General features: G+C 34.2%; 1 protein-coding gene across 6 annotated transcripts; it reads left to right on the top strand.

Annotated features, from left to right (window-relative positions):
- Positions 1 to 705: 705 nt before the first annotated feature.
- LOC130654329 (inverted formin-2-like) lies at positions 706 to 22,833 on the top strand. Of its 6 annotated transcripts, none has more exons than XM_057456887.1 (17): positions 706 to 1,447; positions 14,255 to 14,370; positions 14,712 to 14,871; positions 15,365 to 15,398; positions 15,511 to 15,649; positions 16,112 to 17,086; positions 17,171 to 17,232; positions 17,302 to 17,490; positions 17,591 to 17,691; positions 17,783 to 17,853; positions 18,002 to 18,109; positions 18,183 to 18,253; positions 18,364 to 18,484; positions 18,583 to 18,747; positions 18,845 to 19,163; positions 19,340 to 20,932; positions 22,650 to 22,833. In XM_057456887.1, exons 1-17 carry the CDS (start codon positions 943 to 945, stop codon positions 22,709 to 22,711), a joined length of 4,791 nt encoding a protein of 1,596 aa, XP_057312870.1. In that variant the 5' UTR covers positions 706 to 942; the 3' UTR covers positions 22,712 to 22,833. The 6 variants fall into 6 exon arrangements, with proteins under 6 accessions (XP_057312870.1, XP_057312868.1, XP_057312869.1 ...); XM_057456885.1 differs by lacking the exon at positions 706 to 1,447 and adding an exon at positions 3,555 to 4,540; XM_057456886.1 differs by lacking the exons at positions 706 to 1,447; positions 22,650 to 22,833 and adding exons at positions 3,555 to 4,540; positions 21,565 to 22,641.
- The last annotated feature ends 235 nt before the right edge of the window (positions 22,834 to 23,068 follow it).

Genomic DNA, 23,068 nt, shown 5'->3' with positions numbered 1-23,068 from the left:
TGAAGCTTGCTTAAACCGGTCACTTGCAGGACAACAATGTATGTTCGCTTTAAAAAGATTTGTTCAAAACAAAATTTCCAATGTTTTTTACATTCTTTTGTCTAACAGAAGAAGTGTTGCTAGACAGGTGAAAAGAATCGTTTTTCAGATAAAAATTAAATGTACCAGTCTAAATGAAAATACAGCTGTTATTAATAGGAGAAAGTTAATAAAAAAAATAATCCCGGCTAATGTTCGCTTTATGAAGTTCAATTTAACCAAAATGTTCCCGCGGAACCGGAAAAAAGACATTAGCCTGCGAAAGTTTTCTGAAGAATTCATTTAAGAATTTACAAATGGCGTATTCGATATAGTTGTTTGTAATATAGCACCATGTTGTACTTTTTGACATACCATGTAGGATACGTATAGTTATTACCAATGCGGTTCTATTTTCAATTCAAAACTTTTACTTAATATTTACTTTACATCTAAATTTTCATTTAACATTTATAATATGAAATTTAGAACCTTTTATTTCTTTTATTAGCACCCCCTCGTCACATGAAGGGGTGTTTTTTGTTGACTTTCGAATGGAAACAGATAGTTCGAGACAAATAGGTTATCAAATGGTAACTTGATATTGGTAATTAAAAACACAAAAGAGATGTTTATTAACACGATGAAAGCATTTACATGTGTTCAACATCATCATAATGCTTATGTGAATTGGAAAGTTATTTGTGGCTTAAAGTAGAAAATAAATTCTTGTCCTTACTTACTCTACATGAAAAAAAACAACTGCTTTGACAAGAATTCCAATACTTGAAATTAGATATTTAAAACTAATAAAAGAGAGAAGGAAATAAACATTGTGTTTCTAAAACTAACGCAAGAAACAGCGCATATATAGTTTAGAATATTTACGCGACTTAACTAGAATTATATGATCGTGGAAATAAAATGTCGTTGAACCGTTTTAAAAATTTTATCGATAAAGTTCATGATCAGTTAGAAGATGAGAAACGTGTAACGTTCAAGTCTGGTTCTCCTGACGACGACGATGAAAAGTTTGAAGAAATATCTGCAGTTGATGCAAAACCAAGTAGTAAATCAGACGACAAAAAAGTTAACCTTTTAAAAGAAACTTTTGGGCATGATGACTGCGAAATGTGGATCAACTTGTTTCATAAATATCCATCATTACAAAATATTTCTGGATTGCATATTAAATTGGAACATGCAGATGATGAATGGATGACAAGATTTTTGGATTACCAAGGCTTGGAAACTTTATTTGCTGTCTTGGAAACTTTCACTTACTCTCGTTATGAGAAGGGGATATCTCATATAGAGGATGCAGTGTCCTTTGTGAAATGTGTCAATTGTGTGAAGGCAGTGATGAGTGCAACTGTTGGATTGGATTATTTTGTTGAAAATCCTGATATAAGCAAGAATATTATCCTAGGTAAGTGAATGCGTACGAAATTAACTTTAATTTGATTCTTGGTTGCTAGTGTTTTTTCAGCTAATTTATTTTCGGATATTTTGTCAATTGAGACGAGCTGGTGTTGCTAGGATTCATCAGATTTGCAACAAAGATGAGTAAAAATGAACATTTAGTCAGCTTTTTGTATATGAAAGTATCTTCCTTTCTATTTCAAACATAGAGTCCCTCATTTGCTGATATGGTTAGCGTAGAAATTCAAAATGGTAAAATTGAAGTCTTCAGATCGTCGAAAATGCACTTTTAATTAACGAATCAAATAGGTATTCCAAAAAAATTTATATACCCATGTGAAGACCAATTCTTAACCAATCAAATCATTGACCAAAAAAAGCAAATACTCTTTCAGATAAATGATCATCAATACTTATCACTATTTCAATCCATTACAATCCATTTACGTCCGTTTGTACTCAATTAACAACCTAACTATTGATGTAGATGCCTGAGGTTGCCACTTTCCCTACCAGATTTCTGTGCCGGTCCTTAATATGGTGTGCATAAAAGAAGCACTTGAACCAGTGTTATGTTCTGTTGTAAGTACGAATCAGGGCAGGTTTGATACGTGAGATGAAATGCGAAATATTTTGAATATTACAAAAATAATTAACTACGATGTTTCATTAGGTTCAGGTAAAAAAGCATTTTCATAGTGAAAATGTAGTGTTCCCGACTACTATAAACAATGCTAAATTCTGGCGCTAATTTAGTTTTTAAAGTTTCATGAAGGGACATTTATTTAAAGGAGCGCCAATCATAGTTCTGCAAGATTTGGGTAAACGAATCTTGTAGCTACATAATATTCTCACAAATAAATCTTCGCAGTACAACTAAGATAACAGGAGAAGAAGAGGAAAAAAAATATTTTTATACTATTTCATTTACTTTTATTCGCGCATAACTGCACTATACAAAGAATTAAGAAACTAGTTAAATGTCGGGCCCGATGATGGGAGAAGGATCTCCTGAAATGTCGCCTACTAAACTATCATGTTCAAGAAATGATAAACTTTCCACAGTAATATGAATACAAACCGAATACAATACAAACAGACAAACCGAAATAATATCTTCAATAATAGTTAAATGTTTTTGCTTAAGATGTTTGTTGTAACTTGGAGGAAGATATTCTTACCTCCGAAGTTGTAATGACTTTATTTACAACAATTATAGGTACTTTTAACGTGATAAAATTTGTTAGGAGTAAATTTGCATAACTCGACGAATATTTCGCTACTTTTCTCCCACGATTTTTTACAAGAAACTGTTTTTCACTTGAAATGCTGTTCACTAACAAGTTTATAATTATTTTGATCAATATTTGGATTTTGTTACTTTTCTCCGATAATAATTTTATTTCGATAAGGTACTAAACAGGAAAAAAAAAGATGGTTGCGGAAGATATTTCTGTAGAAGAGTTAGCTGGTTTATAACTTATGTAAACCATCTAGCGGGCTTTTGAGAAACTTCTTGAAAATAATTTTCGACTTTCTCTTTTTATTCGAAGAATTAGTTGTCACTGTTTTTATTTTACTTTTATTTATTTATTTTTCTTCGTTTTATTTCTTTCATTTTTAAAAAAGATAAATGTATACGCGACCTCCCAAAACATTTAAAACGAAACATTAAACAAGTTTATTCAGCTTTTTGTTTGCTTCTCACACAACTTTTGTATTTATATAATTTGGTAAAATGAGATTGTGTCTTGACGTAAAACTTAATCAGTTTCGATCGATTCAGGTTGTACGATGTTATATGGCTCTGATGAATGTTTGTTTCTTGTCGAAATGTTATAACACGTTTAGCAATTATTCTGTTTCTGATTTAAAAAGGGTGTCGATTTATACGACGTATTAATTGTTTTGGGTCCCACTCCTACTGCGGTGTCTTTGTTAAAAAAAATGTTTCAACGTTTTAAATTAAACTTGAATTATGCTAATTTCAAAAACGCAAAATGTAAATAATGTATTCTCTTCGCTGTAATTGCAATTATATTCCTTTGAGATTATTTTAAGTATTTTTTCTTTATCTATGGATTCATTCTTTGAATAGCATCGGTGAGGGAGTACAAACATGTGAATTTTTTAAAGAAGAATATTGGAGTTCATTTCAATAAACCTGCTTCACCTTACGTGCTCATTCTAAATAGAAGATAATTAAAGATTAAACAGTATTATAATAAGTTATATAAAAATTTATATATTTTCCTTCACCAATGTTTATTTCCTAAAATTTCCAGCATGGCGCGAGGTTTTCAGTGTTTACCATTCAGGAAGAAACAGAAGAAACAACGTAAACTCGATACATCAATCTCTAATGATGAGAAATCAAACTTAATAACAAATAATAACGAAGACAAACAAAAAAATTCAGCAAGCTTTAATAAAAATGCTTCAAAAATCTCTTTTTTTCGTAAACGCGGGAAAAATGAAGATGAGGAGAAACTGCTGTGTGGTGATAAGGTTCAAACACGCAGTTCTACTGATGAGATAATTTCAGACAAATGCAAGAAAGACCAGCATGAAACGTCAATAAAAGATGTCAAAACAATTGGAAATATAACTTCTGAGAATGCAAATGAAGCCAATAATGACTTTGACAGCCTCACAGACGATGTCTTCTCGACCACACAGGACAATGCTCAGCCTCTTACTCGAACACGTCGACCTGTATCTTCAGATGGTAGACCAAGCTTATGGAAGAGATTATCTTCCTCATTGGCGCAGGAGGAGGATAATTTTAAATTTGTAGAAGAATTAGATCTCACGCAGTGTCAAGAGGTTTTATTAAAACCTTCAACGAAAAATTACACCCGTTTGAACATATGGTTAAAAAAGTGTTCCGATGAGTGGCTTAGTAAATTTTTAGAGCATAATTGCCTGTATATGATATTTTCTGCCTTAAACGTTCTAAGTGGGAGACAATACCAAGAGTTCGGTGATGCAGTGCTGCAGTTGGATCTAGTACGGAGTATAAAGAACATTTTGAACAAGCAAGTTGGAATGAAATATTTAATTAAAGACGACAATGATCTCATTTTTGAAATGGCCCTGGGTAAGTTCTACAATTTCTATATTTTCACTTTATCGTTTCGAGTTTAAATTTTTGCGCTATAGTAATATAAAGCTATTTTGTCAAAATTCCCGCACAAATAAAAAACCAAAATATAAATGCTTACCTTTTCCTCTTGACAAAGGATTTTTTCGTGCCTACAAAATTTTTGAAAGTTGCACGCGCAAAGATTAAATAATTTAAGTTCATTTCAAACCGTAAATGCTCGATTAAACAAATAAACGAAAATATAGATATAAACATTTTGACATGTAATTTCCACCCTCGTCCCAGGGTTTTTTGACTTTTTGATATGAGAGTTGACGTCGATTTTTTCTTATTTTTCGTCGTCTTCTCTCATATCAAAAAGACAAAAAAAAACTGGGTACGAGGGTGATGTAATTTCATGCTGCAGATAATAATAACAAAGCTGTTTATGAGCAAAAGGTTGTTTCTTTATTATTTCCAAAACGCTTAAATAAGTGGCCCCTTTGGCTCTAGTAATATATTTAAAGAACCGCTCCTGGGCGCTTATTTCAGGGATGTGGCGTTTAGGAAGAAAATTGCAAAAAAGGGTGGGCACTTAATCAAGAATTTACGGCACTTGTAGCTATTAGCAAAACTTTTGTTCAATTCTTGCATATTTGTCACTAAATTCCTGGGAATTAAGTTGGAAGTCGACTTAATGTGATAAAAAAAGATTGAGTTGTCACAATACACATTTAATATTCATTTTTCTTTACCAGGAAAAAAACCCTCACAGCTACGTGATATTTATTAGGAACACCTTTACGTAAATTTTTTATAAAAAGGTCATTTTCGTACCCAGAGCTCTCTAATTACTTTCGAGGTTTACAAGGAAATACTTTTAGGACATTCTTGATCTGAGAACGCTAATTGGTAGAAAAATCATCCCTGTGTTTAAGCAGCGTAATTTACTGACAGACAGACAACTAGATTTTGTGCGGATAAATACTTCTGAGAGAAAAGACATTTTACATCACTAACAGGATAAAAGTTTCATGGGTTAAGATTAAAAAAACCAAACGTTTATAATCATGCAAGCAAAATTTCAGCATATTCTTAGAATATTCTTAACTTTTTGTTTAATTTAATTTCTTGTAGTATATTCTGAAAAGCGTTTAACTCAAAAAGGGCTGGGGACGAGATGATAAAAGGAAGATTCTTTCATGTATTTGCGTGTCGAGTGTTTCCTTGTTTCGTTTCGCTTATTCTCTTTGGTCTTTTTTGCAGAAATAAGCTATGACGATGTCGGTTTGTGGTTATTAATTAAGATTGAAAACAAGTGACCATTAAAAAATTACTGCGGTCAACTAGAAATGTTGTATGGTGTTTTTTTTAACTAGTCGTGCCAGAAAAGTTAATAAGGAACTTAATTTAATTTAAATTAATTAGTCATTTTGTCATCATTAAGACTAAAATTATGTTTTTTATCTTTATGGACAATCGTCTCGTCCACTTAAGGTCTCTTGAGATTTCACGGCAACAAACTTTCGCGAGTTTTGCGAATTTTAGAAATTCTAAAATCTCTTTCGCAGTTTTCTTTTTTGGCTAAAGCTTAAATCTCATTTTTTTAAGCTTTCTAACAAAAAAAATGCTGCCTAGTTTTTTTCATTAGCAGTATTTATGCTGAGACGGTATTACTTCTATGGGAGTTTTTGTCAATTTCGCTCGCTTTTCGTAAAATTCGCAAAATTTAATTCTTGCGGAATGTTGGGACTTGCCAACTTCGCAAAAATTACTTCTGGCGAAAAGAAAATTTTATTTTCAAAAAATTTCTTGCGAAAGTTTTTTCCCTTAAAAATTAGTTTTCCCGACAGTATGATCACAGTAGAAAATCATCAATCGATGGGATTTTCCTCTCTTTTCTTGCGTCTCAATTCGTGTGACAAGTGATGTTCGTCGTGCCACGTTTAAAAGCGAATAATTTCTGTAATAATTCCGAAGCAAAAAAAATATCAGATAGCAATGAAATATTGAAGTCAAAAAACTGTCACCGATTGCTTATACTGATGAAATTTTTATTTTGTCCAATAATTAACTTTATCCAATTTGAATGAGACTCGATCATCAGACCATACTTTTTTTTTAAAAGCAATATTTCAAATCTTTTATAAATTGGTTCTTTGAAGCCTTTTTATTAATTATTCAATCATTTTTTCAAATTACATGTTTTCGCCGTGGATTTTTTCACTGGCTAACGACTAGTTAGTAATAATACTGTATCTGTCGAGCGCAACAAATTCTTATCATTGTATTCATTTTTTCGTGGTATTTTCAAAAGATTCTCAATAGACAAAGGAGAAATCTATCTTATTTTTCTATTTTGAAGGTCCTTTGGATTAAATGTAATAGATTGTAATCAATTAAACGCCACAAAATTTGCCTCAAAATTTTGTTGGCTGCACCAAACCTGAATTTAAAGAATATACAGTAGACTCCCGGTAACTCGAACTCCGGATAACTCGAACTTTCGTTTTCTCAAACCATTTTTGGTCCCTCCCTAAGTTAATTTCTTCGGATAACTCGAACTTTTTAGTGTCTAAGTAGAAAATAAATGTTCGAAAAATGAATACCGTTATGTAATGTAGCCAGAAATTTCGAAAAGGCTGTTTTTAAATGTTCGTTTTGATGTCAACGTGATAAAAGTGAAGGCTCTTCAATTTGGTGAAAGTTTTGATCTTACAAATTATAAAGCGTCGGAAGCGGGAACGTTTTATTCCCGCTGGAGAAACGGGAATAAAACGTTAGAAAATAAACACATTCTTGCACGCAACAAATGTTCCTTCGTTACAAGCTATAGTCCTCTTTTAAATTACAAGTTCTGTTGTTTTTAATGCCACCATAAACATTTGTTCTGACAGTTGGATAATACAAGGCACTTACATGCCATCGCCATCCCTAAGATTTACTGCTTTTGTAGTAATAGTGATAACGCATTTTCCATAGGGATTGGCACGTAGAAAAAAAAATCCTTTTAGCAAACTTACCATTTTCCCTAACGGCAAATGGCCAATCAAGTGTTGAACAAAACTATTAACAAGGTTAAGTCAAACCGACATACGAAATTTCTTTCAGTGAAAACTTACTAGATTCTAACATTTGTAAGTTGTAAAGAGTTAGAAGAAAAGATCGTCTTAACTCGAACTAATATCTTATTTTTGTGTAAGTCCAAATTACGAGAGCTTTGCTTAAGTCGAACTTTCGTTGAGTCGAACTTTTTTTTCTGGTCCCTTAGAGGTTCGAGATACCGGGAGTTAACTGTATCATAAATCTGTTAAAAAGCGAAACTTATAGTGACACTGAAACCGTCTGAAAGGTTTGGAAAACATAACGTTTTATTGAAAATAGAAAGTCAGCCCCTTTTTTTTACTCGCTGACGTCAACACCAAGGCAATTAGAACTTTAACCACTGTTTTCTTTTTCAGACCTTTTTGACTTCTTTTGAATGGTAGTCACCTTTTACTAAACTCCTTCGAAACTATTGATTGTGCATCCGAAATATTTTTTTATTTAAAAAACAGCGCCAAGGTTCAAACAAAAAAACTGTTCTTAAGAAAAGGGTAGATATCCGTTAGTGTTTCGTTTTGACTTTCCACAACAAAAATGGCCTGTTCCCAACGCACATGTTTTGCTACAAAAAATATCGAAGGTTTAATAAATGGCAGATAAATCCCCGTACCCTTTTAAGCTGAAAAAAAAGAAATTAATTAAAATCGTATGTCTTTGACGCTTTTGAATAATTCTAATCTGTAAAAAGTGTTGCAGAAAAATTGCACTGTGATTTCTATATGTTGTTATGGTAAAGTGGATATTAATTGTGAGAAGGAAAGATGTTTACTCTTGTGTTACGATAAATATTCAATTAATTATGCTATGATTATTTTTATTATTTATGGAAATATGGTATTAAAAATACCTTTGATCTTCAAAGATTTTAGGCATTCCATTTTTTTTCAAGGTTTTCAAGCTTATTCTTTCTTACCATTCTTACTATACTACGAGATATTTTTTTATACAGGTGTACTGTTCAATGAAATGTTCTGATATATTTGAAAATAATTTTCCTCCCTGCAACACATGTTTAGTTTGTTGATTTACTGAGTTGTTCATTGCCGTGTAACCAACCGCATAAAAAAAACTAATTTAAGAAATAAAGAAGTCAACAAAAATGAACTTACTTCTGTGTTTTTTTTATTTGGGTTTACAGAAAATAAAATCCGAAAAACACTTCACGCAGTTAGTTTTTTTCCAAATTATTACAATAAATGGCGCGCTTATATACAGTTTTTCCAATTAGAAATTAAGGTTGATTTACATGGTGTTTTTTTCCTTGCTATGTTTACCAAACCAACACATATAGATTTGGCTTGAGATTCGTTTTAATTTAGTAAAAATATTTCGTGATGTCATATTGTTTTTTTTACTTTGTTTGTTTTTCATGTAATATTCTAATCTAATATTAGTTTTGTGCGACAGTTCTTGAAAAATCACATGCTATGCTCATGCTTCCAGCCTTCCTTTTCGACTTCTTGATATCCATGTTGTGCCACTCCTTCTTTGGTCACCCATCTTATCGGTTTCTGCGGTGCAAATGTTACTTGTGCCAAACATTGGATTAAAAGTTAAGACTATTATTTTGTATTCTGAGAAACTATCTAACTTACCTCAATTTGTGATAACCACAAGCTCGATATTCAAAACATGCGCCATCTTTGTATTTTCATTCCAAATATCATTCAAATTAAAGTATGGATGACGTCAATTTTGTATTAACGTTCTTTTTAATCGTGTGATTGTTCCGTGTATTAAGTGCATAATCAAAGCGATCTTGCCAAAACATAGAAATATATGTTATATAAAATAGCTTCATACGGAGTCAAAATTGTATTAATTGAGCAAATGCGTGCACTTTGATTGCAAACTTGTAATTTAATTTTGTAAAAGATTTCTGATACACGATCGCATGTTATTTAAAGATAAAAAGCATGGAAACTAAGTTGGGGGACTACATTCTCGTTTTTGCTAATATCGCCTATTTAATTTATTTAGTACATTTTATCCAAGGACTGCCTTCACAGGCAGCAAAAATAAAAAGAATAGCTTGGGATATTAGGTTCATTAAAGCGAGTTTCAAGAGCTTTTTGTGAATATTTTTTAATTTTACAAATCTTCTTAAAGAAACACTCTAAATTATTTGTTACCCGTGAAAATATCCACTGGAACTCGGTCCTCTTACACATTTTTTGCGTCGGTATTTAGTGATTTTAAATATGTTTCGTGCTTTCCGTAGCACAACTTTAAAATATCTTGATGCATAAAAAAATAAAAAGCGGTAATTATTATAGAAAATAAAACAATGTGTTGTAATTAATATTATCAGTGAGTTGGGAGAAATTAACGCAGAGTCACGTGTTAATTAGCGCACTGCGTCCCTATAACTTTAGGTAATCAAACGCGGTTAAGCGTATAGTGTGTATAACAAATAAGAAAGAAGTGAACATGAGGAGAGTTTATTTAGACTACATTTATCTAGAAGTTTTTATTCTGTGCTAAAGAATAATTTTCTCCAATTTTTGATTAGCTGACTATTTGTTATTTATACAAGCATTTTTGTATTTGAAGTATATAAAACTTCAAAGACGCCATCCGGAATTGTATTGACACCCTTATAATGTTATTTTGTACGTTTTCTATGAGCGTAATCGTCACAATTCTGTTGTTGTTTTTTATTAAGCACTTTACCTCTTTTATCCGGTACATAGTTTGTATTCCTTCACACTCTAAAAGCTATTTATTTTAATATACCATAATTACATCATTTTTCACTTAATTTGATTGGTTAATAATTACATCGTGATTAATACGTTTTAATTTTCCTCTATGTCGTTGTGTTGAGTGTTATGCATTCAAACTTTGGGATTTGAAGTTCGTTAAGCTGGATAATATTAACGACGTGTTTTGTCTCGTTTTCACACATTTTAAACAAAATATTGATCCAATCAATGACGTTGCTTTGTCACATGTATCATTAAAATGCTGACAATTTTCTTTAAGTGAAATCAAACATTGTTGTTAAACATAGACCGATGTTGTATCTGAAGTACTTGAGATTTGAACGAGAAGTAAGCGATCAATAAAGGTGAACCACGATGAAGGATAATTGGAGTAAGCTTAGTATATTCAAGCGAAAAAATGTCCCAGAGAAGGTTTTAAATCTTGATGAGGTTGAACTGGATGTTGATTACTGTAGAGAGTTGTTATGTGAACCATCTTCACAAAATTTCGCCACTTTAAATAATTATTTGAATCGTTGTACAACAGAATGGTTGCAGTCTTTTCTGGAATGCAACGCCTTGAATATGATGCTAGGAACATTAGAATTCATGGGGTTAAGAAAAAATGCGAGTTTTGCTGACGCCGTGATAGAGTTAGAAATAGTGAGAAGCATCAAATTAATTTTAAATACCAAAACAGGCATACAATATCTTACAGACACTGACCCTGATCTGGTCGAATCCATGGTACTTAGTAAGTTGCGATTTAATTATTTATTAGTATTCAGCTCGTGGAAAAATCCATAGGAATTCGCTTGTCGCAACTCAAAGTTACCATTTTGGCTCACAGAAACTTAGCGAGTTTAAACAGATTTTGTGATAAAAAGTTACTGTAATTAGTCGCAGTTATTTCTCCTTTGTTTGTGCTTCGGAGAGCGGACGAATGTTAGTTATTTAAGGAGGGGCAATGATCTATTTGTGGCAGTTTCCATACAGCTAATCATAAAATTATGAACACAAAAAGGTCACTGATGTCACAAAAAGATAACGTTGCTATGGAGCTGTCTGTGAGTAATAACAAAACATCATATGAAGCTTTGTGACGTTATATCCAAAGCATGTCTATCGCCCACTGTGGCAACCCTTCCCTGTGTCGGGTTTGTTTTGTTAAAAGTTGTAGCACAGCTAATTATCGTGTGTTCGCCTGCTCACCTTTAAAATCTTTCTGTCACGTTTACTTGTATCGAATGAAACTCTCTTGCAATAACCTTTTCCTCTTTTCTTGGCTAACTTTTTAGGTTATACAATCACTCAGTGTGAGAGACAAAAAAAAGGGTTATTATTAAGATAGAGATGACACAACCCCTTTTTATGTGTCTTTGGGTTTGTTTCCTTAAAAATAAAACACCAGAAAGTCTTACCTTTTAAATTATAACATTAATTTCACTTAATCTTTTTGCTACTTCCACCCGTATCGCAAAACAAATTAATAAGGCCTTTTTCTTTCATTAGCATTAAAATCCTTCCGCCCTAAATTTTCCTCGTTGAAATGAATGGCGTGATGCACAAACGAAGCCGCATAATGCGTTTTAAAACAGGAACTATGTTTTCCTCTGTTCTATATGACAAAAATGTTTTTGATACGGTTAAAGAATCACATCGTTTACCCACAGAATTTGGTTGTTGAATTCCTCTTCTTAACGCTTATGACGTTGCTGTAATTACGTAGCATTTAACTTAATTTAATTAGTGGTTAACATCACGTGATACCAACTACCCAATAAAACGTCGCGATAATATTATACACATTATTCATACCAACATGTTTGACAAATCATGGTGGATTATGTTTCTCTGTTACTCCTAACAAACGTGTGTTGTTTAGCAACAGATACAATTTTATTTCGCCTCCTATTGTTGTGGAGAAGCATCTATTAAGATGGATTACATGCCGAGGTTTCAGTAGAGGTCCATGCGTTTGTGTTTTGGTTGTTGTTTTGTTGTTTACTGGAATTTATTTACTTGTTTGTTTGTTTGTTTGTTTGTTTGTTTGTTTGTTTGTTTGTTTGTTTATCTGATTATTTTAATTTTAATGTATTTCACTATATTGGATGCGTTGGATGCGGAAATTAAAAAATGAAACTTTACAAGAAAATTAATCTTGAAAGAAAGATATTTTATATTGGAATGCACATTTTTCGTGAGAGCCCAGTTGATAAAAAAATTTAACTACTTTGCAAAGTTTAAATCTTGACATCTTCTGCTGAATATAAATCTACGTTTAGGCTAAAAGGTACAAGCATTCATGAATATGGAGACCAACTAAACTGCGTATACTGAGCTCTCAAACGGTTTCTGTTTTTTATAAAAAATTCATTGTTGAAATTTTTTCACAGTGTAGAGGTAAAAAAGTACTACAGTAAAGCATAAAGAGAAACTTTTTGATATACTTGGAACTAGACCTTCAAAAGGAAAACCGAGACGACGAGGGAGTTGATTTAAATGGTGTGATTTTTTTGCGAAAGCTTCAATTACCTGTACCTTATAGGCTCGAGAGCCATCAACTTGTAAAATGTGTTCAATAATTTTTTACGTCTCTCCAGTTTATTGTTTTTTGAAAAAACACTTTTCGATAGGAATTTACCTGGCTTTCAAGAAATAAATTCTTTTATATACTTTTATTTCGCAGTTTAGGAAATATAGACAATATTCCCAACATGGGTAATAGGTGTTTCGTGTATCCTTTAGGTTAGAATCTTTTTAATGTTTGCAGATGTCATCAAATGCCTTGTATATGTCTAAATTCAATAAAAAGCAACATGCAGCAGGATAAATAAAGGGTGATTGATTGGCTTATTAGGCGTCACAAAAGAAGCTTTCGCCACAGACTTCCCTAATTTTATGTGAAAAGTGAGCTGAATAAAAATTCAATTGGTGAAGGTTAGATAAACAGAAACATTTTTCGCCACATGCAACCCTCCATTCTGTATAACTGGTCCAGCTTCAACAATCAGCAAAGAAGATTTTTTCATTGTTCATGTTTTTTTTGTAATCTCCTTCAATTACTCGTTTCATACCTTTTTAATTGTCTCAGCATCTTGTTGATATCGATAGTAATTTCGAATTTTAAGGAAATTGTGGGCTGTAGTTTAGATCCGACTTTATTTTCCGCTTTCCTCGTGTTTTAATGTGTATATGAGTCAAAACAGAATGTGTGTTATTGTTCTAAAAGTAAAAAAATAAACATACGCCATGAAGCAAAAGATCGAACACTTTGAAGAAAAAGAAGCAACTAACGTGAACATGAAAAACCGTTGGAACAGAATTTCAGCGAAATTAAAACCTGCTGAAACTTTAAACGAGTTGACGTCGCAAGATGTCGGCAACGCGAAACTCGATGTCGGTTATTGCGAACAGTTGCTATGTAAACCGTCGTCACAAAATTACGCAGCGTTGAATAAATGGTTGGAAAAATGTTCCACAGAATGGATGGAAGAGTTCTTGGACTGCAATGCATTACAATATATGTTTGCCACGCTAGACTTTATGGGATCAAAACAGAATGGGAGTTTCTCAGATGCTGTTATTCAGTTGCAAATAATTTCGTCCATAAAAACAGTTTTAAACAGTAAGGTCGGAATGGACTACCTAATTGACGATGATACACATTTAGTTCAACAAATGACAAACGGTAAACACAGAGCTACCGTGCTTGTTTCCATAGCAAATCTTGCCTACCTCGTTTTCAAAATGAGACCAACCAAAATGGCATTTTCTCATGACAATTCTGTCATTCGTGTATATGGATTTATTGCTGACGCAGCGTTTTTGCGATGTGTCTTATGCGATTTAACATTGATTACGTGTAGATTTTTGAATTGTTTTTTTCTTTAATTTACCAGCTGAAATTTATTTTTAGCCTTGGATACTGGAAATACAATGGTAAAGAAACAAGTCCTGGAAATGCTGTCTGGTATATGTCTTTACAGTAACCGTGGTTACGAGTTAGCACTCTCCTCCTTGGAGTACTTTAAGGTAAATAACTTAAAGAATGTCAAAATATTTTAATAAAGAAGGGAGAGATGATTATGTGTTTATAAATTGCAAACACTCGCAGGCGCATACTTTTCTCCCGATTTTTGATTATTTTTCTTCGTCTATATTTCTTTCGTGATATTTCTTCCCCTTGACATTATCGCAGTCCCGTATCGCATATTAAATCATGAAAAAAAACCCAGAGTGCAATTCGAATCTCTAAAAATGGGTACTCTAAACTAATTAGTACTTGGGGAGTCACAAAATAAACCTGCACGCCTAATTAAGTTGAATAAAAACTATTTGTAGTTAAATGTTATAACTTAAACAAATTTTTTTAGAATGAGAAAAGTCAACGATATCGGTTTAGCATACTTATCAACGAATTTAAAAATGCAGAGCTGTTAGCGTACAAAACTACCATCGTAGCATTCATCAACGCCATTTTAATGTCTACTATAGATTTCAACGAACGAAGAAATATTAGAAACGAATTTATCGGTAATGATTTTTCATTGTTTTTTTAATATTACGTGATGATGTTGTAACGTCATGAGATTTACATAGTAGGTAGCTATATATTCTACTTCATTAAATTTTGGAAGTTTGCGCATTTCATGCTAAAATGATGTTTGGTGAATTCGTCTGTGAAATACGATGGGATATTTCGTGACAACAATGCTTCGCTTTCTTTGAGTGGATTTATATATGTGACGACTACTTAAAGTTTGTTATAAAAACACTAGTGCTCGAACGCTGGAGACTACGACCTTACGACCTTATTACTTAGACGAGCTAGTGACGAAGGGTATTCGTACGTAAATGATGCATGGAGTTGCTTTGGTATTAACTGGTACTCATTCACTGATCGTAAGAATGCCAGGTTAAATTAACCTGAAATGGCATTAACCTTACCTGGAAGAAAGCTTATCGATCTTTATGAGCTACTGTATGCAACTCTTCAGAATGTTGAATTAATGCAATTACTTTGTAGGTCTTGGCCTGTTGGATCTGCTAACAGCTCTAAGGTCAGTTGCATGCATGTATTAATTTTACTAAGTTTCCAGTTTTATTTATCCACTGGCGTTGACTTTTGTGGAGACACCAAGTTCTGTTTCAACCATTACCGCTGATATTTAGATATGAAGACGAAGAAGGGCTATACATCCAAATTACCGTTTTTGATGAACAGAAACAACAAGATGATGAAATTATGGTAACCTCAGATGGTTTGGATCTAAACGATCACCAACAAGTATTTCGAGCAGTTTTTGACCAAGTAGGTTTTTATGTTGTAAATAAAATAAATTTCCAAAAACATTACACAAGTCGGCAGGGGGAGAGGCAAGGTGCTGCAATTTCTAAATTTGCTTGCCAATTTAAATGCAGTTGCAGTTCAGGCTTATTGCCGCATTTTATAAAAATTATTTAAAAATCTTATTTTCTCTGAAGTTTTTTATCGCCAAGTTTCTAAGGATTGTTTTTGGTTTTTTATCGGTCTTTTCCTGTCATCCTTGTTGTCATTTTATTGGATGTTTTGCTGTTGCCGACAATAGCTTCCTGACAATAGCTAGCTGCATCGTAAGACTCGCAATTATTATTTTTGATGTTTCGCACAAAAATAAATTTTTCAAATTTTTCTCTCTCACGCCCAGCGGAACGCGATTTGATGTAATGGGTACAGTTTTTTAGGAAAATAATTTATTTGCACTCAATGTTTTGCACAATTTTTCTCTCTTAGGTGGCTGACAAACCAGTGGCAAACAATTTGTTGACCATTTTACAGAGCTTACTAATGATTGAGGCCGACAATGAATTTCAGGACACAGCATGGCAGACAGTGGAGGATGTGGTTGTGAGAGCGGTAATGGTAAACAATGAAGCTCAAGCGAAACTGTGTAAACAACGGGCTGATTTCGCTGTTAAAAAAATGTCCCAGTCGTTAGAATTGTTCAGTCATAAAAACACACAAACTGATAATGTAAAAGTGGAAACTGACGCACCTCAACACAAAGAAACTCAAACTATAGAAGTGCCTGCATCCATCAAGATTCCTGCAGGTGCTGTTGGATTACCTGGATTACGTCCTATGCTTGATGCACCCACTACAGGACCACCCCCTCCGCCTCCTCCACCTCCACCACCTTTTCCAGGTGCGCCTACTGAGTTTTTTGAAGGGCCGCCACCACCTGCACCGCCACTACCACCCTCAATTGGAGGAGCACCACCACCTCCCCCTCCACCACTACCAGGTGGAGGCCCACCGCCACCACCTCCACCACCAGGAGGGGGACCTCCACCACCACCTCCGCCACCGCCATTAGGAGGAGGACCACCCCCTCCACCACCTCCACCTGGATGTGGACCACCACCTCCACCGGGATGTGGACCACCACCTCCACCGGGATGTGGTCCACCTCCACCACCTGGATGTGGACCACCCCCACCACCTGGTCTTGGAGGCATGAATACTGCAACGGATGGTCCGCAAAAAGCATCAAAACCAGCGTTTACACCGAAGCAAAAAATGAAGAAGTTGCAGTGGAATAAAATTCCTGGACATGTGCTGAAGCGAAGTACGAGTAGTGTGTGGAAGAAAGTGATCGAAATTAATGATGGTGTCGAGCCCGATTACAATATGGAAGAAGAACTTTTTTGTCAAATAAATATAAAGAAATCTGACAAGAAGGAAGAGAAAAAGAAAGAACCTAAGGAAGTAAGTGTACAATGTTACCATGTAAATTGTAGTGTCAGCATTTTTACGTATATAACGACGTTAAATGATTGACGTTTTTTTTAGATTGCCATCTTAGATGGAAAGCGCAGTATGAATGTCAACATTTTCTTGCGCCAGTTTAAAGGGTGAGTGATCGATACAATGAATATTCGGTTAGAGTAAATATGTTGCTAAAATACACATACTTTTTGCAGAGGAAGCGATCAAGTCATTCAATGGATCACAGACGGGAATAGTTCAGAACTGGGAGGTGATAGATTGAAATGTTTAGAAAAACTTTTGCCTGACACGTCTGAAATCGATCAAATAAAATCATTTAAAGGAGAAAAGGCGAAACTTGGACCTGCTGAAAAATTCTTCTTAAGACTTCTCGAAGTATCTAGGTATGCAGATTCTGTCAACTGATTTGTTTTACTGTGTACCTGTAGACAAAATGGTGAAAATTAGATTTGATTAGATTTTAATATACGATCTTTTTTTTAGTTATAAATTTCGAATCAAGGGCTTAATATTAAAGGAAGACTTCATGATCTCGAAAGAAAGTCTGGGACCAAATATTGAAATAATGACACAAGCCATCGATGGTGATGACCTGTTTTTATTTTCAGTTTACTTTTGCCTGTTTTGTAGCACCTGTTGCATGTAATTGAAATGCATCTATTGCTTTTTTTTCAGATATTTTGTGCAACGAGACACTTCCAGAAATGTTGAATTTGATTTTGAGAGTTGGAAACTTTATGAATCATGTACGTTAAGTGAAGAGGAGACTTCCCTCTGATTTTCATTCTGCCCGCTGATTTTCTTTTTTCTCATTTAAATCATTGCAACTTGATAAAAATCTGGATTCATTTAAGTTTATTTCAATGTGTTCAGATTTTAACTTTTTAACTTTAGGGTTCACATGCGGGTAACGCAGAGGCTTTTAAAATCACATCTCTACTCAAACTAACTGACACGCGAGCAAACAAGCCCCGCATGAATCTGTTGCATTTTATTGTACAGGTAAAAATCGTCTAATAAGTACACCTAATGACTCACTTGCTAAATTTCTAAAGTTACCTTTGTTTTGAATTAGATTGCCGAAGCTAAGAAAGAAGAAATTCTTGATTTTCCTTCGAAAATGAAACATTTGGAAGCAGCTTGTCGGTAAGATTGAAATTTGTAGTGGAGTGTTGTTTCAAATAGTTCTCTGACTTTTCGTCTAGCCAATTGATTTTTCCTACGGGATTTATAGCTAGTCTTATGTATGTTTGTAGTTTGAATATCGATAATTTGGAAAAAGATGTTAATGCGTTGAAAACAAGTGTCACTTCTACAGAAAAAGCATTGGCGAACGCACCTGATGATGTGAAGAAACAATTAGGAGAATTTATTGAGGTATGTTTGTTTTCATTAAGATTCAAAGCACTGGATGATTGTTCTTATCAATCACTTCGTCATTGTTTAGTTTCATGCAACATTTTTTATTCTTTTAGACGGCTATCAAAGAATGCAAAGAGTTGGAATCTAAAATATCTGATATACGCAAATTAAATGCTGAATTCGCAGAATATTTTTGTGAAGATCCAAAAAAATTCTCGCTTGAAGATTACTTGAAAGTGTTCAAACAGTTTTGTGACAGCCTAAAGAAAGCGAAAGATGTAAGTTAACTCTTTTTTTTATGTGTTACCAAACAGATGATTGTGAAAGTATGCGTCCTGTTGATCAACTGTTATGTGAATACTTTGCTTTTGTTAGGAAAACGAACAATTCAAGATTCAAGAAAAGCGAAGACTAGTTCGAGAGCAAAAACAAGCTGAGGAAAAAGCAAGAAAAGAGAAGCTTGGTATCAAAGATGACAAACCTAAACTTGGAAAGGGACGAAGACCACCACCAGTGGAGGAGACGTGTATTATTGATAATTTGATGAATGAAATAAAAAATGGTTTCCCGCTACGAAAACGTAATATGCAAGATTCTTCGTCGCTTACGAAAAAGAAGACGCCTGATGCGAAAAAGGAGGCAGGGAAGTCAAAAAAGAATTGGCATAAAACGAAAGTACTAGCTGCGTTTTTGAGTAAGTTCACAATTTCGGGTTGACCTCATTTTTATCAACTTAATGCCCTGTGTTTTATTATCCAACATGGTTACTAGGTTTTAAATGCTTTATAATATGAAAAACACATTGAATAGTATAGTTTTCTATACTATTTTTTCAACTTTTTATTACATGATAATATAACTTTCTCTTAGTCACTGGTAAATCAAATGATGAAGAACACACTAACAATACAGAAAAACTTCAAACAATTGCTGACGCACCATCAGAAGTAAAACAAAACGGTGTCAAAGGTTCTGTACCCATATTGAATGGAGAAACCTCTGTACCCGTATTGAATGGTGAACTATCGGAATCGCATAAAGATACGATAATAAAAGACGATTTTCTTATAAACGGTGAAAAAGGCGCCATTACAGAAGATAAATTGTGTAATGGAGTCCATGTTGAAACAGAAAAAATACCAAACGAAGACGGGGAAGAAGTTGCATCATCAGCCGATGAAGTGTTTGATAAATCACTAATAGATGTAATAGATGGACCAAAATTAAATGGGGTGCATTTGGAAGGTAACCATGGGGACGATTACTCGAATCCGATTTGTTTAACAGGTGTGAAAGCGTCAGAAAAAACTGTAACCGCTGATGACGTCATACCGGTAGAAAAAGAGTCTGGTGATAAATCACGCACTCAATCCGTAGGGGTTTTAACACCTGACTTTGAGGCGCAACATGACTACAGTCGTTTTCACGAAGAGGAATTAACGAAGTTTTCGGATAAAGTTATCGCGGTGGATGAAGCCGTTCCGCTTATTGAACAACCGGTACGTACATCGTCTCAGGGTGATGTTATAAAAATAACTCAGGAGGAGGGTGTAGATGAAAGCTTGACAGGGACATCAATTGATGCAAGTACTACAATGAGTAAAGCAGAAGTAAGTGAACAAACTAGTTCACCGAAGAATAATAAAACCGGTGGATTAATTACAGATGTTGAAGTTCAGCCAAACAGCGTTGAAACTAACTCGCCGGTAGAGACTGATACGCCGGTAGAGACTGATACGCCGGTAGAGACTGATATGCCCTTAGAGACTGATACGCCGGGAGAGACTGATACGCCGGGAGAGACTGATACGCCGCTAGAGACTGATACGCCGGTGGAGACTGATACGCCGGTAGAGACTGATACGCCGGTAGAGACTGATACGCCGGTAGAGATTGATATGCGGGTAGAGATTGATGCGCCGGTAGAGATTGGTACGCCGGTAGAAGTTACGCGGGTTAAAGGTGATATTTCTGTTGAGCGAATCAATGACTCTAAATATACAAGTAAGCAGAGCAGTTTCGAGGATGTTAGTGTAAAAGAAGTGGATAATTTGTCGTCGAACACAAAGGGTGAACAAAAAACCATCTACGATGAAGATATCATAGTCGATGTAAATAGTGAGAATGTGAACATAAACACAGATTCGAATGTTGTAGATAATTTATCGAACGATAAGATAAGTGCAGAATCACCTGCAGTGAAAGTGGAAAATAATGTTTCTTTAAAAAAAAATGATGAAAATCTACAGAAATCCGCTGACGTAAGTAACGGATCTTCAAACAAGTTTTTTGAAAATGCAGAAAATGTAGGCGATACTCATTCTGAAGACGACGAGGATGATGATAATGATGATGATGATGATGAGTATGACGATGATGTTGGAAAAGAACAAACAGAATCAAAAGTTGGCGACGAAGCAAATAACGGCAAAGCTACAACGTCAAATGTGCGACGGAAAAAACGTAAGAAAAGAAAGTCTGTCCGCAGACGAATGACTCAATCTTGTAAACCGTCATAATGTGCTTAAAATTTTCATTTAAAGTAGTTTAGAATTTTTGTTAGCTTTAGTTTTCTAACCGTTATTTTAAATTAAAGCATCGCGTTTGGCAGAAAAGAATTAAGGTAAGTACGATCCAACTTCGTTTCCAGGGTTATTCGACCGAGGTTAAAATGAATACGAACTTGAATTAAAAAAATTGAAAATGTTAAAAAGTTTCCAAACTGTTGATATGGAAGGAGCAGATTCTTTCTGGAACTTAAGTTAGTAAAAACTGTAAATAGCTTTTAGTATTTTATAACGCTGTAAATAGTTTATTCATGTATTTGATATAAAAATATTTTAACTTCTAAAAAAAGATGCAAATCCTCAAAAGTACAGGGAAAAATTAAAACCACCCTCACACTCATCTTAAAACAGATTTCAAAAAATACTTGAAACTGAATTTCTTCTACTGTGTGGCCACGCAGAACGTGTGTGATCACGAGATTGTTAATTCCTTTTTTTACTTTCTTATTCTATTGTGTTTTATAACGCATGCGTATTGTTGGTCATGAGAGTGAGTGCAGTTAAGTGATATGTTCTCCTTTCTTTTAGTTCACTGTATCATGCAATAACACCATTTACTTCAACCGTCATTGGTCACACGGAGATACAACACTAACCGTATTCGCCATGCATGTAACTAAACACATCACATTCCTTTCACATGCACTTGCTCGCCACCTATACCATGTCAACTCTGTATAACATATTTTATTGCTCACCTGGTACGAAAACCTAAGCTCATTCCTTTTATTTTTTGCCTTCCAAAAAGAAAAAAAAAATTAACGGCAATAAAATTCAGCTAAATGAATTGTGAAGATTACTTTTTCGATGGAATGAGAACTTGTTAATTTATACACTTCAGTCATGTGACAGCACCAAGTTGCCCATCATTTGGACTACAGATGGATTTACAAGATACACCGTCACAATTCGGCATGTTGATTAGCGCAGAAAGAGGCTGTATCGCCAAAGATTAGGTGTCCTCGTGTTGTTCAATTTTCAATAAAAATACTTCCGTACGCAAAAGTAGTTTTAATCCCACATTTCCTCTTCCGTTTCACCAAAATTTTAGGATGTTGTCGAAAAAAATGACTAGGGTGTTTACACCAAGTAATTACGGTGATAAAAGCTCTTTCGCCATTTTGAAAGACGTTTCTTGCGGGAATTTGCGGTTTAAGAGTTTCAACTTACGCGATGCACCTGCACAACACATGCATTAGAGGAACGCATGTATGCCAGCATGCAATGCACGTTCAAATAATACGCGATACAAATACACACAAAATTTTTTTTCATTTTTCAAAGTTTTTCAATGTTTTCCCTCGAACAAATTCCACCCTGAAGAGGGTTTAAAATGTCTTAGAATGTGCAGGTTAACATTCTAGGCAGTTTCCTGAACATTGCATCTTGTACTCTCGTTAAATCAACTATGCACCGTGTTCAGACTGGTTGTAAATAGTGGAGATGTGCAATTAGCGTTTCTACTGCGATGTTAATTAAAGCAAAGAATGTGTCGCTAACATTGATAATTAAAAATAATGTCGATAATAAAGATTGAATAATGTAGAAGAAACATGTTGCGTAACTATCAAGATAAATATTCTATTTCTGTATTGGAGTTTTTTCTTTTTTAGGAAAAGTAAAACTATCCTGGGCACGACTTTTTTCACCAAGACTATACAAGAAGTACTCATGACGTCGCTCGTGCAAGCAACGGCTTTTATTTTTTTTTACGTTTTTTAATAACTTATATTAACCGGGAGATTTTTTACTATTTGTATATATATTTATGCTAGCTAACATCTCTTCAATTTTATAGTTATTTTGTCTTCTCTGTTTTAAAATCTGGCCTTGTCTAAAAAAACAGAGCGCGTTGCTTGGCAACAGACCTTGTCGGTAAAAAAATTCGTCGGCAAAAAATAACAAATCTTTCACTTGATGACGAAGTCTTTCACCGACAAAACTTTTTCACCGATATATTTTTTGCCGAGCTTGCTAGATGCAATCCAATTAACTTTGTGACGTCAGCGTGTTTCCATCAAAAGGTAGGTGG

Source organism: Hydractinia symbiolongicarpus, chromosome 8 (assembly GCF_029227915.1).
Source record: "Hydractinia symbiolongicarpus strain clone_291-10 chromosome 8, HSymV2.1, whole genome shotgun sequence".
Lineage (NCBI taxonomy): Eukaryota > Metazoa > Cnidaria > Hydrozoa > Anthoathecata > Hydractiniidae > Hydractinia > Hydractinia symbiolongicarpus.
This window is presented reverse-complemented; position numbering and strand designations above follow the sequence as displayed.